Source organism: Echinops telfairi, unplaced genomic scaffold (genome assembly GCF_000313985.2).
Source record: "Echinops telfairi isolate 266 unplaced genomic scaffold, ASM31398v2 ScPeMD7_3533;HRSCAF=4204_0, whole genome shotgun sequence".
Lineage (NCBI taxonomy): Eukaryota > Metazoa > Chordata > Mammalia > Afrosoricida > Tenrecidae > Echinops > Echinops telfairi.
The window spans coordinates 99,904,046-99,917,851 of NW_022107431.1; the positions used below are offsets into that span (position 1 = coordinate 99,904,046).

Below are 13,806 nucleotides of genomic sequence, written 5' to 3' on the forward strand. Positions count from 1 at the left end.
GCCTTAGTATTTCTGTTTGAAGTGAGCATACGCCTTAGTATTTCTGTTTGAAGTGAGCATACGCCTTAGTATTTCTGTTTGAAGTGAGCATACACCTTAGTATTTCTGTTTGAAGTGAGTATACGCCTTAGTATTTCTGTTTGAAGTGAGTATATGCCTTAGTATTTCTGTTTGAAGTGAGTATATGCCTTAGTATTTCTGTTTGAACTGAGTATATGCCTTAGTATTTCTCTTTAATGTAGTGTCTAAGAAATATTCCAATTACAGAGTGATTTTATTTCTATATTAACCTCTATACAATTGCCCATAAAACATTGACAATGTAAGTATAATGTATAAGTAACAGTAACAATACCTAAGTTCTGACAGTCTAGCTAACTTTTCACTCTATTTATTAAATGTTATTTTCAGTGGGAGTGTTTTGAATGTAATGTGCATCCAAACTTTCCTCTAGTACTTTGGTGGCAGGTCAAAAACAAAGCTGGACACTGCTGTTTTCTCTAAGACAAACTGATAGAAGTATGTGGTCACTTAGGGATGTAGGAGAAGTTCAATGAATAGAGAGACCTGGGTTACAGGTTTGAAAGCACTCAATTGCCATGAAGGCATATTTCTGAGTATAACTCTAAGCCTGTGTTGTCCATATCTCTAGGATATTTACATAGCGTTTGTTGATCACAGTTAATGTTTTTCATACTCTATGATATATTTTTATTCAAGGGCACATTTTCAATTGTGTGAAAGAAATTTTAGTCGTTTGGATTTTGTAGCTGTTCACTCTCTTTTGTCTGACACTGCTTTCTCTGACTAACTGAGAGGAACCCTCAAGGGGTTTCATGTACTTCTAGTTTTGCCACCTTGTAAAAATGGCATTTATGATGGAAGATGGTATAAAAATCTTGTAAACACAAAAGCCCTTTTTATCTGGAATTTTCCCTCTAGATCACTTCATTATTCTTTATGAGATCTAGCAATCTGAGATGAAGTTTATAGAATGTAATTATAATGCCAATATTTTCCACAAACTGTCAGTAAATATGGTACATCAAAGCTTTATGGCAAATTTTGACTTTGTAATGGACTTAACTTGACCCATTAAATAGCAAGCAAAAATTATTAAGGCATGCCACTGACATTTGGCTGCAAATATTTCCAGGCAGGGTCCATTCCTCCTATTGTTATTCAAATAGGTATATTTTTTACTATCCACCAACCAACTGAAAAGACAAAAGCATCTTCAGAAGATGTTCTTGATATTGCCACACAGACACAGGTCTCCATGAAACCAGCCTGCCTCTGCCCCTACCTCAAGAGGTCGGTATTGTAGGTTGAATTGTGTCTCCCTCAAATATACATTGTTAGACCTAAACTCTATGCTGTGGCTATAATCCCACTTCTGACCGGGCTATCTTTGTTATGTCGATGAAGCAGAGCTAGTCTAGGGTGTGACTTGAATCACTCTCCTTTGAGATATAAAAGAGATTCGACAAGCAACGGAGACATCAGAGACAGATGAAGAGAGATGCCAAGCACACAAAGATTGCTCGAGAGCAGAAGTTCAGAAGACATAAGAATCGCACACCAGCCTTCTCTTTAGAACTCAGGCATGAAATCAGATTTCTAGCCTCTGATACTGTGAGAAACAAATCTGTTTGTTCACTTGTGTTTCTGTGATAGCAGCATTAGATAACTGAGGCAGAATTTGGTATTGTGAGTGTGATATTTCTTTAACAGATGCCTAATATATAGAAACACTTTTTGAATTGGGCAATGAGTGCTAAGGTGCTTAAGAGGAAAAATGTTGAAGTCAAAGAGCTGAACAGAAAATTTCAAAGAGCAACTTGAGGAGCCGAAGTAAAACATTATAATAAAATATGCAAGGGCTAGAGTCAGAAAACCAAAAGGGAAAGACATACTTGGCATTTCTCAAACTGACAGAAATGAAGAAAAAATTCAGGTCTTACATTGAAATATTGAAGGATTCTGTGGGCAGGAAGCATCACAAGAAGATGGAAGGCAACACATATACAAACATGCTTGGCACACAGTGGATGGATGTATGGATTGTGATAAGAGTTGTATGAGCCCCCAATAAAATGATTGTTAAAAAAGAAGATGGAAGGAGTACGCAGAGCCACTGTGCCACGAAGAATTGGTCAGCATCTAGCCATTTCAAGAGGGAGCACACATCAAGAACTGGGGGCATTGGAGAAAGAAATTCAAGCTACAATAAGGGCACAGGTGAAAAGCAAGACTTAAGGAATCGATGGCATATCAATTGAAATATATCAGCAATTTGAGACAGCACTGGAAGCAATCACTAGCCTATGCCAAGAAATTTGGAAGACAGCTACTTCGCCAACTGACAAGAAGAGATCTGTATGTTTACCAATTCTAAAGAAAGGTGACTCAATAAAATGTGGAAATTATCAAACAATATTTTCATTAATAATTAATATCACAACAAAGCATAATTTTGCTAAGGATATTTCAGAAAAGAGTTGTAGCAGTACATGGACAGGGAGCCACAAAAAATTCAAGCTGGATTCAGAAAAGGATGTGGAATGGGGAACCATTGCTTATATCAGATTGGATCTTGACTGAAAGCAGAAGATTCCAGAAATAGTTTACTTGTATTTCATTGATTATGCAAAGGCATTGATCAGCAGTGTTGATCATGATGAGTTATTAATAATGGTGCTCATGGGGAACCTGTGCTCTTCATGTGGATCAAGAGGCAGTCATGCAAACAGAACTCGATGAAACTGCCTAGTTTAAAATCAGGAGAGGTATGCATCAGGAATATATTTTTCACCATACTTATTCTATATGTATGGTGAGAAAATACATTGATAAGTTGAACTATATGAAGAACATGGCATCAGGATTGGAGGAAGACTCATTGACAATAAGCCTGTGATTCTCAGATGACATAACTGTACTTGCTGAAAGTACAGAGGACTTGAAGCACTTGCTAATGAAAATCAAAAGATGGTAGCCTGCAGTAAGGATTGAAACTCAATGTAAAGACAACAAAAACCCTCACAGTTGGACCAGTTGACAAGATTATGGTAAATGGAGAAAAGATTGACGTTGCCAAGGATTTAATTTTGCTTGGATCTAGAACTGGTGCTCATAGAAGCAGTAGCCAAGAAACCAAATGTGTTCTTCATTGGGCAAACGTGCCTCACAAGAGCTGCAGAGCCAGGGCGTCACTTTGAGGACTGACATGCACCTGACCCAAGCTGTGGTATTTCCAATTGCCTTGTGTCCATATGAAAGCTGGACGGTGACTATGGAAGACTGGAGAAGAGTTGATGTCTTTGAATTATGGTGTTGGCAAGGAATATTGAAATTTCCATGGTCTGTTAGAAGTATGAAGAAATCTGTCTTGGAATCAGTACAGCCAGAATGTTTCTTAAAGGTAATGATGGTCACATATCACCTCACATACTTTGGCTACGTTACCAGAAGATACCAGTCCCTGGAGAAGGGCATCGTGTTTGGTAGAGTCGGTGGTCCCTGAAAAAGGGGAAGACTCTGAAAGTCATAGATGAATACACTGGCTGCAAGAATGAGCTCAAAGATAACAACCATTATGAGGATGGCCTTGTCTTGTTTTGCTGTCTATGGGCACACTGTAACTTGTAATCGATTCAAAGGTGTCCAACAATGATAGTCAAAGCCTATGTCACCTTGACTAAGCTGTCGGCAGAATTCTGGAAATCAAAAGCACTTCTGGTGAGGGTTCAGAAAGAAGTGAGGAGAGCGATGGAGAGACTATTGTGTAGGAGGATACATGTGGTGCCAATAACAGCATTGCCAGAATGTGCTTCTTGTGAAGCTTTAAAAGAAAAGGACAACCAAGTGGTTGGACAATGGAGGAAGGGGGTTACGTTTTATGCAATGGCAAAAAAATAAAAAAAATAAAAGCCTTTTCTGAATAATGTAAAATGCTCGATGGAAGGTAGAACTTGTAAGAGGTTGAATCCCTGGCTGATGAGTTTCCTAAGCAAGGTCTTAAAGGGGCTGTGTGGTTTCTCCTTGTTACTTATTTAAAACAGGAGAGCAAAGAGGTGGACTTAAAAAATGAACCGTGCAAAATGAAAATTGAGCTTAAATATTTGAAAAATTCTGTTGGATAAACTAAGTACACATGTTCTAGAATGTTCACTAAGAACTGGGCTACACAATCTTTTTTTTTTTTTGAGAACTCTACACAATCTTCTGTAAAGAGATTAAGCTTGTACCTGATAGATCTAACCAACAACCACAGCAAAAACCCAACCGCTTCTACTGAAGGGCACAGAGCAAATGGAAGGAAAGAATGCAGCCTGCTTCCTGGAATTCTATAGGCAGGAAACAGGCCGAAGGAACTACCTGTGCTGCCCTCTGAAAAAAGAAAAGGACCCTTTGGTTTAACAGAGAGACCAGTAGATCTGTTAGCAGGAGTACAGAAAGCAGGGCATACTCTTTATCAATGGGGGGGCCACAACCTTTTAGATTTAGATCTTTATTGGCAGGATTTCAGAGTGCGGGGCTGTGGTTGAGGTGCCCAAGGCCCAGAGAAGAGAACTGCCATGCCTGAGGGGCCAAGGAATAAAGCCTACCAGCACCTAGGAGGATCAGGGTCATCACACAGATGAACTAGGAGGATGGGGTTGTTTAAAGCCAAGGGAGCAGAATTGCTAATCCAGGGGTCTGGAGGGACCTCCATTAATTAACTCTCTAGATAAACACTCTTGAAAATTTACACACTTTTGCTACAAAATACTAAAAAAAATTAGAGGATTTTCTCTTTTCTTCAGCTCAACTCTTTTGCTTGAATGTTATAGTACTTATTTTTGTTTTCCTAAATTAACAAATAGCAAGAAATGAAAACACATGGCTTCCATTCCTTTTGTACGTACCTTAGGTGTTTTGCCTAATTTTCGCTGGAAGGGAAGAGTGAGGATATAGTTCATACAATCTATTTGAGGATTATTATTATTATTAGTTGACATTGAGTTGAATTCTTAGATTATATGCCCTTGGAGAATATGCCATATTTTTTTTCTTTCCTTGCATAATACCATAAATGGCAAAGACTACAGTTTCATGAATAATGTATCCTGATGTAAATGCTGAAAATATTTATACGTGTGTTATTGAAATTACACACACAAGATTAAAATTTCATATAACATTTCCATTATCTTTCAATTGCATGTCAATTGTGGGTGAAGATCAAAGGGTAAATGTGCTATAATCAACAAAATGATTTCAGCAGTTCTTTTTAGTATTGCAATGTTAGTTTGCACTTCTTAATGATGGGTAGATTTATTAGTGTAAGCATATTACTTACAGCTATGTCACATATATTTCAGAATGCTCAGTAAGTGCCTGGACTGATTTGGTTTTCCTCGTGGATGGCTCCTGGAGTGTGGGAAGAAATAATTTCAAGTACATTTTAGACTTTATGGCTGCTCTGGTGTCAGCCTTTGATGTTGGGGAAGAGAAGACAAGGGTTGGCGTGGTTCAGTACAGCACGGATACCAGGACGGAGTTCAACTTGAATCGGTACTACCAAAGGGATGAGCTGCTTGCTGCAATGAAAGAAATCCCATACAAAGGTGGCAACACAATGACAGGTGTGTCTGACAGCTTTGGCTATTGTTTAAAATGGGGAAGAAATTAAACACTTCTGAAATTATTCACATAGTTTTTGATTCTGCCAAAATTATATGGTGGAGTTAAAGTAAAAGAGCATTTATTTCTCTTTGTCACTTCAGGGGATGCCATTGATTATTTAATTAAAAATACTTTTACGGAATCTGCTGGAGCAAGAGTTGGCTTTCCTAAAGTGGCAATTATTATTACGGATGGCAAATCCCAGGATGAAGTGGAAATTCCTGCAAGAAAGCTTCGAAATATTGGAGTTGAAGTTTTCTCTTTGGGTATGTTCAGTCGGCTTCATTGTTGTCAGTTTAGAATTGCGCTAATAAGCTTCATGCTTCGGAAGAGAAAGCCTTGATTCCTCAAGAAATGATGCTTTCAGACGTGCTTTCTACATTGTATAGTGTAGCATTTAGAGCAACTCATCACTGAATAAGAATTTTTATCAGTTTTCCTTATGTAACTCACTTAGCATATGCATTAAGCGAGGTGAGAGTCACATTCTTTGCCAGCCCTCTGGAACCAATGGTTCTAATAAAGATCCTCCTTGTATTATCATTAAGTGTCTTTTGAAAAAAAAAAAGTTTCCGCTATTATGTAATGCTTGAGGAATTCAGAGGACTTGAGTGCATTCAGGACGCTGGAAGAAAAAAAGTATTATCTTTACAGATGGCAGAGACAGATGATGGCATAGCTGGGATAAGAGCCCACTGTTTTACTCACCACTTGGTTTCCTCTTTGGCTGGCTACTTTATGTGAAATCATAAAATGCCTTTGTCATCCAGACAGTTGTGCATTGGTTACGAAGAAAAGCAATTCTGGTTTTGTGACTTAATAAGTACTTGAAAATGTCTTCATTTGTGAAAGACCGAGAAAGCAAAGAACTTCACGAAATCCATACTCTTCCCTTTTCGATGTAGCTTGTGTTTTCATTTTTAAGGCATCAAAGCTGCAGATGCAAAAGAACTCAAACAGATTGCCTCCACGCCGTCGCTGAATCACGTGTTCAATGTGGCGAACTTTGATGCTATTGTGGACATTCAGAATGAAATCATCTCTCAGGTGTGCTCAGGTGTCGATGAGCAACTTGGGGAATTGGTTAGTGGAGAAGAAGGTGAGTGGATTGCCTGTTCCCCTGGAGATTGATTCCCTGCCCCCCATTATTTGATGACATGTATAGCTTCACAGGTATTCTTCTCAACGTCACACTCAAACCTATCTGCTAGTGATTCTCTAACTACTCCATTTGTATTGTTTTCCAGTAATTCAGCTTGTAGATACTGTTTGCACCCCCCACCTCCCCACTCACCAGCAGAACATTCAGTAGTAACAAACAAAACAAAGCATCCTGCCTCTCCAACCTCAGGGCCTGGAGTCAATTCAGACTCACAGTGACTTTACCTATAAGGGTTTGCAAGGCTGTATGTCTTTATTGGGTCAGATAAGCCTTCTCCTTCCCTGCAGATCAGTGGGTGCCTTTAAACTGTCCATCTTGCAGCTAGCAGTCCAAGGTCTAACTCACAACATAACCCAGGCCTCTTATTCAATAGGGTGTGCCTATAAAAAGTTTAAAAAAATTATCATTTGGCCATTGTTGATTGGCTCCTTTCTTCAAGACCTCTTTGTGTTTTTCTAGTGCCTATCCATAATTATGCTATTCTGATGCTAGTTTTAATGATCTTACACTCGGATTTAAAGATTGGCAGACCAGGGGGGCATTAATTTTAACCCCTTATAATGTATATTAATAAGAACACTGTTATTACTAACAAGCTAAGGCAAAAGGCTTTCCATTATCTTATTCTGAAGAATGCTTTCATGTCTTTTAAGACTTTTTCAAAAGATCAATACACTTGACCTTCCCACATATGGAAAAATGCTCTCATTTCAATCAGTTATTGCTCTTAAATATATAGCAGAAAGAAAGGACACATCAAAAGATGTTTATAAGAACCTTTTTGAGTGTTACATAGTCACTCTTCAAAGTCCTTATAATTTTCTATAATTGCTCTTCTCAGTTTGAGAACCAACAAGTGATTACAAGATATGTTCTAAATAGCTGTATGTTCACTCGTATAAACCCTTTGACCGCTAACACTCAGGTATCTTGGTACTATTCCTTAGTCCTAATTCTGACTGAGAACTTCCTCTCATGACTTATTGGCTCTGAATCTTTTTCTTTGTTTTATTGCCTAATCTCACTCTCTTTCTTTTTAAATGGTATACACACCATCCTGCTCCCTTTTCCCTTCAGAGTAACCTCTCTTTATTTAATCTTTGAACTCATTCCTCTTCTTCACAAGGATACATGTGCGTGCATGATGAGTAACAAGTTGGTAATCATTTGAACTCATTCCTCTTCTTCACAAGGACACATGTGCGTGCATGATGAGTAACAAGTTGGTAATCATTGCTTCTCTCTCAATTCCCCCTTTTTGAGACATTGTTTTCATGCACTGTCTCCAATTGCTTCCTTACGGAGGGGAGAGTAAGCTCATGCCTGGTTTGGTACTTACTTCTGGCAGGCTGACATATTAAAAAATCAGAAGTGTGTCTTCTGGAATTTTGATAGTTCAGGCTAATCTAGAATTTTGAAGATTTATTCTGAAATATCTTAAAATAATTTATATTTTATGTTGAGTACATGGCAATTTTCTACATTAAGACTCAAAACTTTTTATATGATCATTATTTGCATGTCAATATACATGCGATAAATTATTGTTTCATCTCTGTTTGGTAGCACAAGGAACATAGCTGAACTTGCTTTCCCCCCCCAAATAAGTGGGAGTAAAATTATTTAGATTTATCATCTAAAAATTATTGAATGCTTTATATTTCTTGGCGTATTAAAAAGTACATTTTATTCTCATGGCATTAAAAGAGAAAAACTTTCTAAAGGATTGTATATTTCTTGAGTGCCTTCTTTGCTGCCCAAGAATGAAAGCCATAGATGAAATACTGACAGTGAGAGTAGAAAAATGGGCCCTCGAGAAGAGTTCGGCATCAGGTTCTTAACTGCTGGCAAGACCTTTCTTTATCATTGAATTTTGGAGCTCTCCAATTAATAATGAATGCACCCAGAATAATTGTCCCATCTTCTCTTACACAAAATCCACCTGTGCATATCAAATTAAAAACTGATTCAATGCCTGATACATTAGTTTGATGCGTACACCTAGATTTCAGGAGAGGGGTAGGCAACTAACCTTGATATCTTCATTATTAACTTGAATAAGAAGAATGAATTAGAGATTTACAATTAAAGACCCCATTAATAGGACTGTATCTCACTGCTTTTAATTATTATTCTGCTTTTTGTTTTTGCTTTAGTTATTGAGCCTCCTTCAAATTTGGTTGCCACGGAAGTCTCATCAAAATACATGAAACTAAGTTGGAGTGCGTCTCCTAGCCCCGTGACCCACTATAAAATCCTCCTTACACCGATGACCACGGGAAGCAGGCAGCAAGCTCTGAGTGTAGGGCCTCAGACAACCGCACTGAGTGTTCGAGACCTCTCAGCGGACACAGAGTACCAGATCAGTGTTTCTGCCATTAAAGGCCTCACATCCAGTGAGCCTGTTTCTATAATGGAGAAGACTCAGCCAATGAAAGTTCAAGTGGGTAAGTTAATAATGTGGCCCTGGATTTGGAATACTGAAGGTCCATTAAGCAATCTGCCTAATGGGGTCAGACTTAGCATTAAATATTTTCAATAGTTGTCCCCCCCACCCTGAAGAAACATTCTTCCTAAGAAAAGTAGGTATCTGTATTTTAATCATAATTTTGTCTATATTTTAATCATGGATTTTCTTTCTCTTTACAGAATGTTCACGTGGTGTAGATATAAAAGCCGACATTGTGTTTTTGGTTGATGGTTCTTACAGCATTGGGATCGCAAACTTTGTTAAAGTCAGAGCCTTTTTGGAAGTTCTTGTGAAAAGTTTTGAGATTTCTCCAAATAGGGTACAGATAAGTCTTGTGCAGTACAGCCGAGATCCTCATACTGAGTTTACATTGAAAAAATTCACCAGAGTTGAAGATATCATTGAAGCAATAAACACCTTCCCCTACCGAGGAGGCTCTACAAACACTGGTAAAGCCATGACTTACGTCAGAGAGAAAATATTTGTGCCGGGCAAAGGCTCAAGAAGCAACGTACCGAAAGTAATGATTCTGATCACCGATGGGAAGTCATCAGATGCCTTCAGAGATCCGGCCATAAAACTGAGGAACTCCGATGTTGAGATCTTTGCTGTTGGTGTGAAGGATGCTGTGCGCTCTGAATTAGAAGCGATTGCCTCTCCTCCCCCGGAAACCCATGTGTTCACAGTGGAAGATTTTGATGCTTTTCAGAGGATATCTTTTGAACTCACTCAGTCTATCTGTCTGAGAATTGAGCAAGAATTGGCAGCTATAAAGAAAAAAGGTAAGTAGATTTCATAGAGTGAAAATGATCGCTTCATGAAAAGAGTTCTAAAATTGTTATTGAAAACTCTGAAACTGTGTGAATATACTTCCGAGCTGTGGTTCTCTCCTGGGTGTGGACCACTTATTTATTGGTGAGGAAGCTCCATAGCCCGTAGGGCAGTGGTGCTCAGCCTTCCTCATGCTGCGTCCCTTTAATGCAGTTCCTCAGGTGGTGGTGACCCCAACCATCAAATTATTTTCGTTGCTACTTCATAAGTGTCATTTTGCTTCTGTTGTGAATCGGGTAACCCCAGTGAAAGGGTCGTTCAATCCCCAAAGGGGTCGTGACACACAGGTCGAGAACTGCTGCACTAGTCATGAGAGGTTTCTGATTCTAGATCTTCAAGCAGAACTAGATTTATCGCCCCAATTCATCATATTCGATCCAGCCATTGTTGAGCATCTACTACCTGGACACTGAGCTGGGTCCTAGGCTTTTGGAATCTCCTGATGCATTCCTTTACTTGGACTATATCTCGGCAACAGTTTTCACATCTGAAAATGTCTTCATTTTCTATTTCTTTTTTGGTCCAAATTCTATTTGTAAGGGGCCAGATAAAAGTTTCATCCCTCTGTCAAGTATTCCTTAAGTGCTCAAGTGTTATCACTCATGATCATTTCTGCTCATTGATATTTGGAAATACTGCTTTGTTTTGTTAATATCCTACTTTCTCGTGATGCCAATTCGATTGTAAGTCCAATGAAGATGTGCAATGTGTCTTCGACATGGTCTTGTCCTATGATTAAGTTTAATCAGTGCTTAGCTTAAAAATACCGTATTATTAAGAAAGATTCCCTGATCACTGCCTTCAATAACCTATCACCAAAGGTTAATGTCCAGATGCATGCAGATGGGAAAACATTGATACTCATTTTAAACCTGCTCTTCTGGTGGTGTGGTGGTTACAAGTTGGGCTGCTACCCATATGGTCAGTAGTTTGATACCACTAGCAGGTCCGCAGGAGAAAGACTGGACTTTCTACTCCCATCAAGAGTTCCAGTCTCAGAAACCCACAGGGGGTCGCAGTGATTCAGCATGGACTCGATGGCAGTGAGTTTGGTATTCCTAAAAGTACAAAAAACAAAACTTAAAAATCCTTAAAAAATAAGGGGGCCCTGGTCACATAGTGGGTCCTACATTTGGCTTATAACCACAAGGTCAGCTGTTTAAAACTAGTAAATACTCCTACGGAGAATGATGACGCTTTCGACTCCCATAAAGATGTATCGTCTAGGAAACCCACGACATTGCTGGCTCGATGGCAGTGAATTTCGTTTGGTTACACTTGACATATTCTAATTTTGGTTAGAACCATTTCACTGCTATTTTGCTGTAAAAATATCAAAATCAAAATGGATTTTTATCAGATATTTAAGTTGTACAATTTAGTTCGATGGATGGTCTAGGCAGAATGATCTAGATTACCTATCAGGCTGTAAGTGCAAGGCTTCCTCTCGCTGGTTAAGTGGAGACTATTCAGCACATTAACCTCAGTGGCCATGCCCCAAATGTTTGTAAGCCACTTCAGAAATATGCACCCATTAGGTCCACTTTTGTTTTAGCAGACTTTAAAATTTTAACTAAATTTTCCTGTTTCTTCTTCTTTATAAAAATAGCTTACGTGCCTCCAAAGGATCTTAGTTTCTCTGACGTGACTTCTTCCAGTTTCAAAACCGAGTGGTCTCCCGCTGGAGAAACCGTGTTCTCCTACCACATCACCTACAAGGACGTGACTGGGGACGACGAGGTTACAGTGGTGGAGCCCGCATCCAGCACCAGTGTTGTCCTCAGCAACCTGAAGCCGGAGACGCTGTACTTGGTCAACGTAACTGCTGAGTACGAGGACGGCTTCAGCGTTCCGTTATCTGGAGAGGAGACCACCTCTGAAGGTGTGGCTATTTTCCAAAACCCAGCAATTTATTATAAAACTCAGTTATAATTAGAAATAACTGTCGTCTGCGTATAGTTCGTAATCATGGATGCTTTTTGTGAGATTTGGCATCTTTAAATGACATATTCCTACAAAGAGAAAAACATTTATTACATCAACGGGGGGAAAAGCCAGTATTTTGATGAATTTGAGGTCAGAAGTCAGAAAGAGCTTTTGATAATTATGAAATAGCTTCTGAAATACTGCTCATCCCCATATTCCAGTAGTGTCATGTTTTAGATACTTTCAAAATTGCTTTACTTGATCAAATGGGGCTAATACTAAATACATATTTCCAAACTGAATGTCTTAAGCAGTATATTGCTTAGATGTGTCCCCATTTACTGGATAAAACAGAATACTTTCTCACACATTTTATTACATCTAACATTTGGAGGGCACGACTTAACATGTCTAAGAGAAGACGAAGAAAAGATAGTACACTTGAAGTATGACATATTGATTATTTCAAAAGATACCAATTCTTTTTTTTCCACTGAGGCTAGGAGGCAAAGAGGTTGCAATAGTAGGATGAGGGCTTTCGGACTGGAGCAAAGATATGTTTACCGGATAGGCATAAGCAGTGGTCTGCTTTGCTGGTAACAGCTACACAATCGCTTTTTCTGAAAAAATTTTCAAATATAATTGATATTCATTTGTGCCTGGTTTAGATCTAATTTCTGTCTGCAGGCCAGCAAATAAATTAAACGATCAAAGTGATCTTCTAACCACCCAGAAATGGACATTTCTATATTATTCTAGCTAGTTCTTGTTTCTCCTGATGTCCTTAATGGTCCTGGTCCTTTGTTTTTAACCCCTGTGATAGGAAGGTATGTTTGTATGTTTGTGATAGGAAGGTATGGAAAGTATGTCTCAAGCAGACTTAAGTATGAGTGTTTTTTAAGCAGTGCCAGTACATTCGCACACACTCTAGTTTTGGGACGTTGGGCTTCTGCAATAGAATTTGGTAATGTCTTTCCAATTCGATTAGCTGTAGTGGAATCTGAGATTTAAATTTTCTTGAGGAATTTTCTGATTCTATATCCTCATTGATCTAAAAATTACTGGGCTCCTTCCAGGTCCAGACTATATTAAGTGTTTTCCATGGATTATCTCATTTAGCCATTTCAATAATCCCGTAAATAGTCGCATTTAACTACTGGGAAATCTCATGCTCAAAATTACTGTCATTTGTGTGCTCTTTTTTTTTTTTTTAAAGGCCAATTTAGCCTCCCCACTACTGGGTGTTTTAGTAAGTGCAGCTACGTTCACTTTCCCCTCTCCCAGCAACATGTACATACTTAGTAAGCCTCGGAGCCATGATTGAAATCCGTCAATCTATCCTGCCTCCTTTGTTCTGAAGAGCTGCCCTATAGGACATGGTAGAACTGCCCCGGTGGGTTTCTGAGACTGTCACTTCTTAAGTGAGTCGACTTCTCCCATTGGAACAGCGGGTGGCTTATAGTTGCTAGCGTTATGGTTAGGAACTCAACGGGTGACCAGTATGTGTTAGATATGGAGGTGAATTTTCATTGTGTGTGAGGTACATGCAAGCCTCTTTCACTGTGGCAAGACCAGGTGCCATCGGGTTGATTCTGACTCCTGGTGGCTTATGTGTGTCAGAAAAGAACTGTGCTCCTTAGGATTTTAATGACTTTTTTGGAAGTGGATTGCTAAGTCTTTCTTCCAAGATATCTCTGGGTGGACTCAAATCCCCAACCTTTTAGGTTGCAGGCAGGTGTGTTCGTCC

General features: G+C 38.9%; 1 protein-coding gene across 1 annotated transcript in view; it reads left to right on the forward strand.

Moving 5' to 3' along the window:
* COL12A1 (collagen type XII alpha 1 chain) overlaps positions 1 to 13,806 on the forward strand; it is a 116,425-nt gene that overhangs the window by 3,140 nt on the left and 99,479 nt on the right. Inside the window, exons 4-9 of the mRNA XM_045294385.1 lie at positions 5,367 to 5,630; positions 5,772 to 5,936; positions 6,596 to 6,769; positions 8,989 to 9,279; positions 9,482 to 10,084; positions 11,743 to 12,015. Coding sequence (XP_045150320.1) covers positions 5,367 to 5,630; positions 5,772 to 5,936; positions 6,596 to 6,769; positions 8,989 to 9,279; positions 9,482 to 10,084; positions 11,743 to 12,015 — 1,770 coding nt within the window. The remainder of the gene's footprint in view (positions 1 to 5,366; positions 5,631 to 5,771; positions 5,937 to 6,595; positions 6,770 to 8,988; positions 9,280 to 9,481; positions 10,085 to 11,742; positions 12,016 to 13,806) is intronic.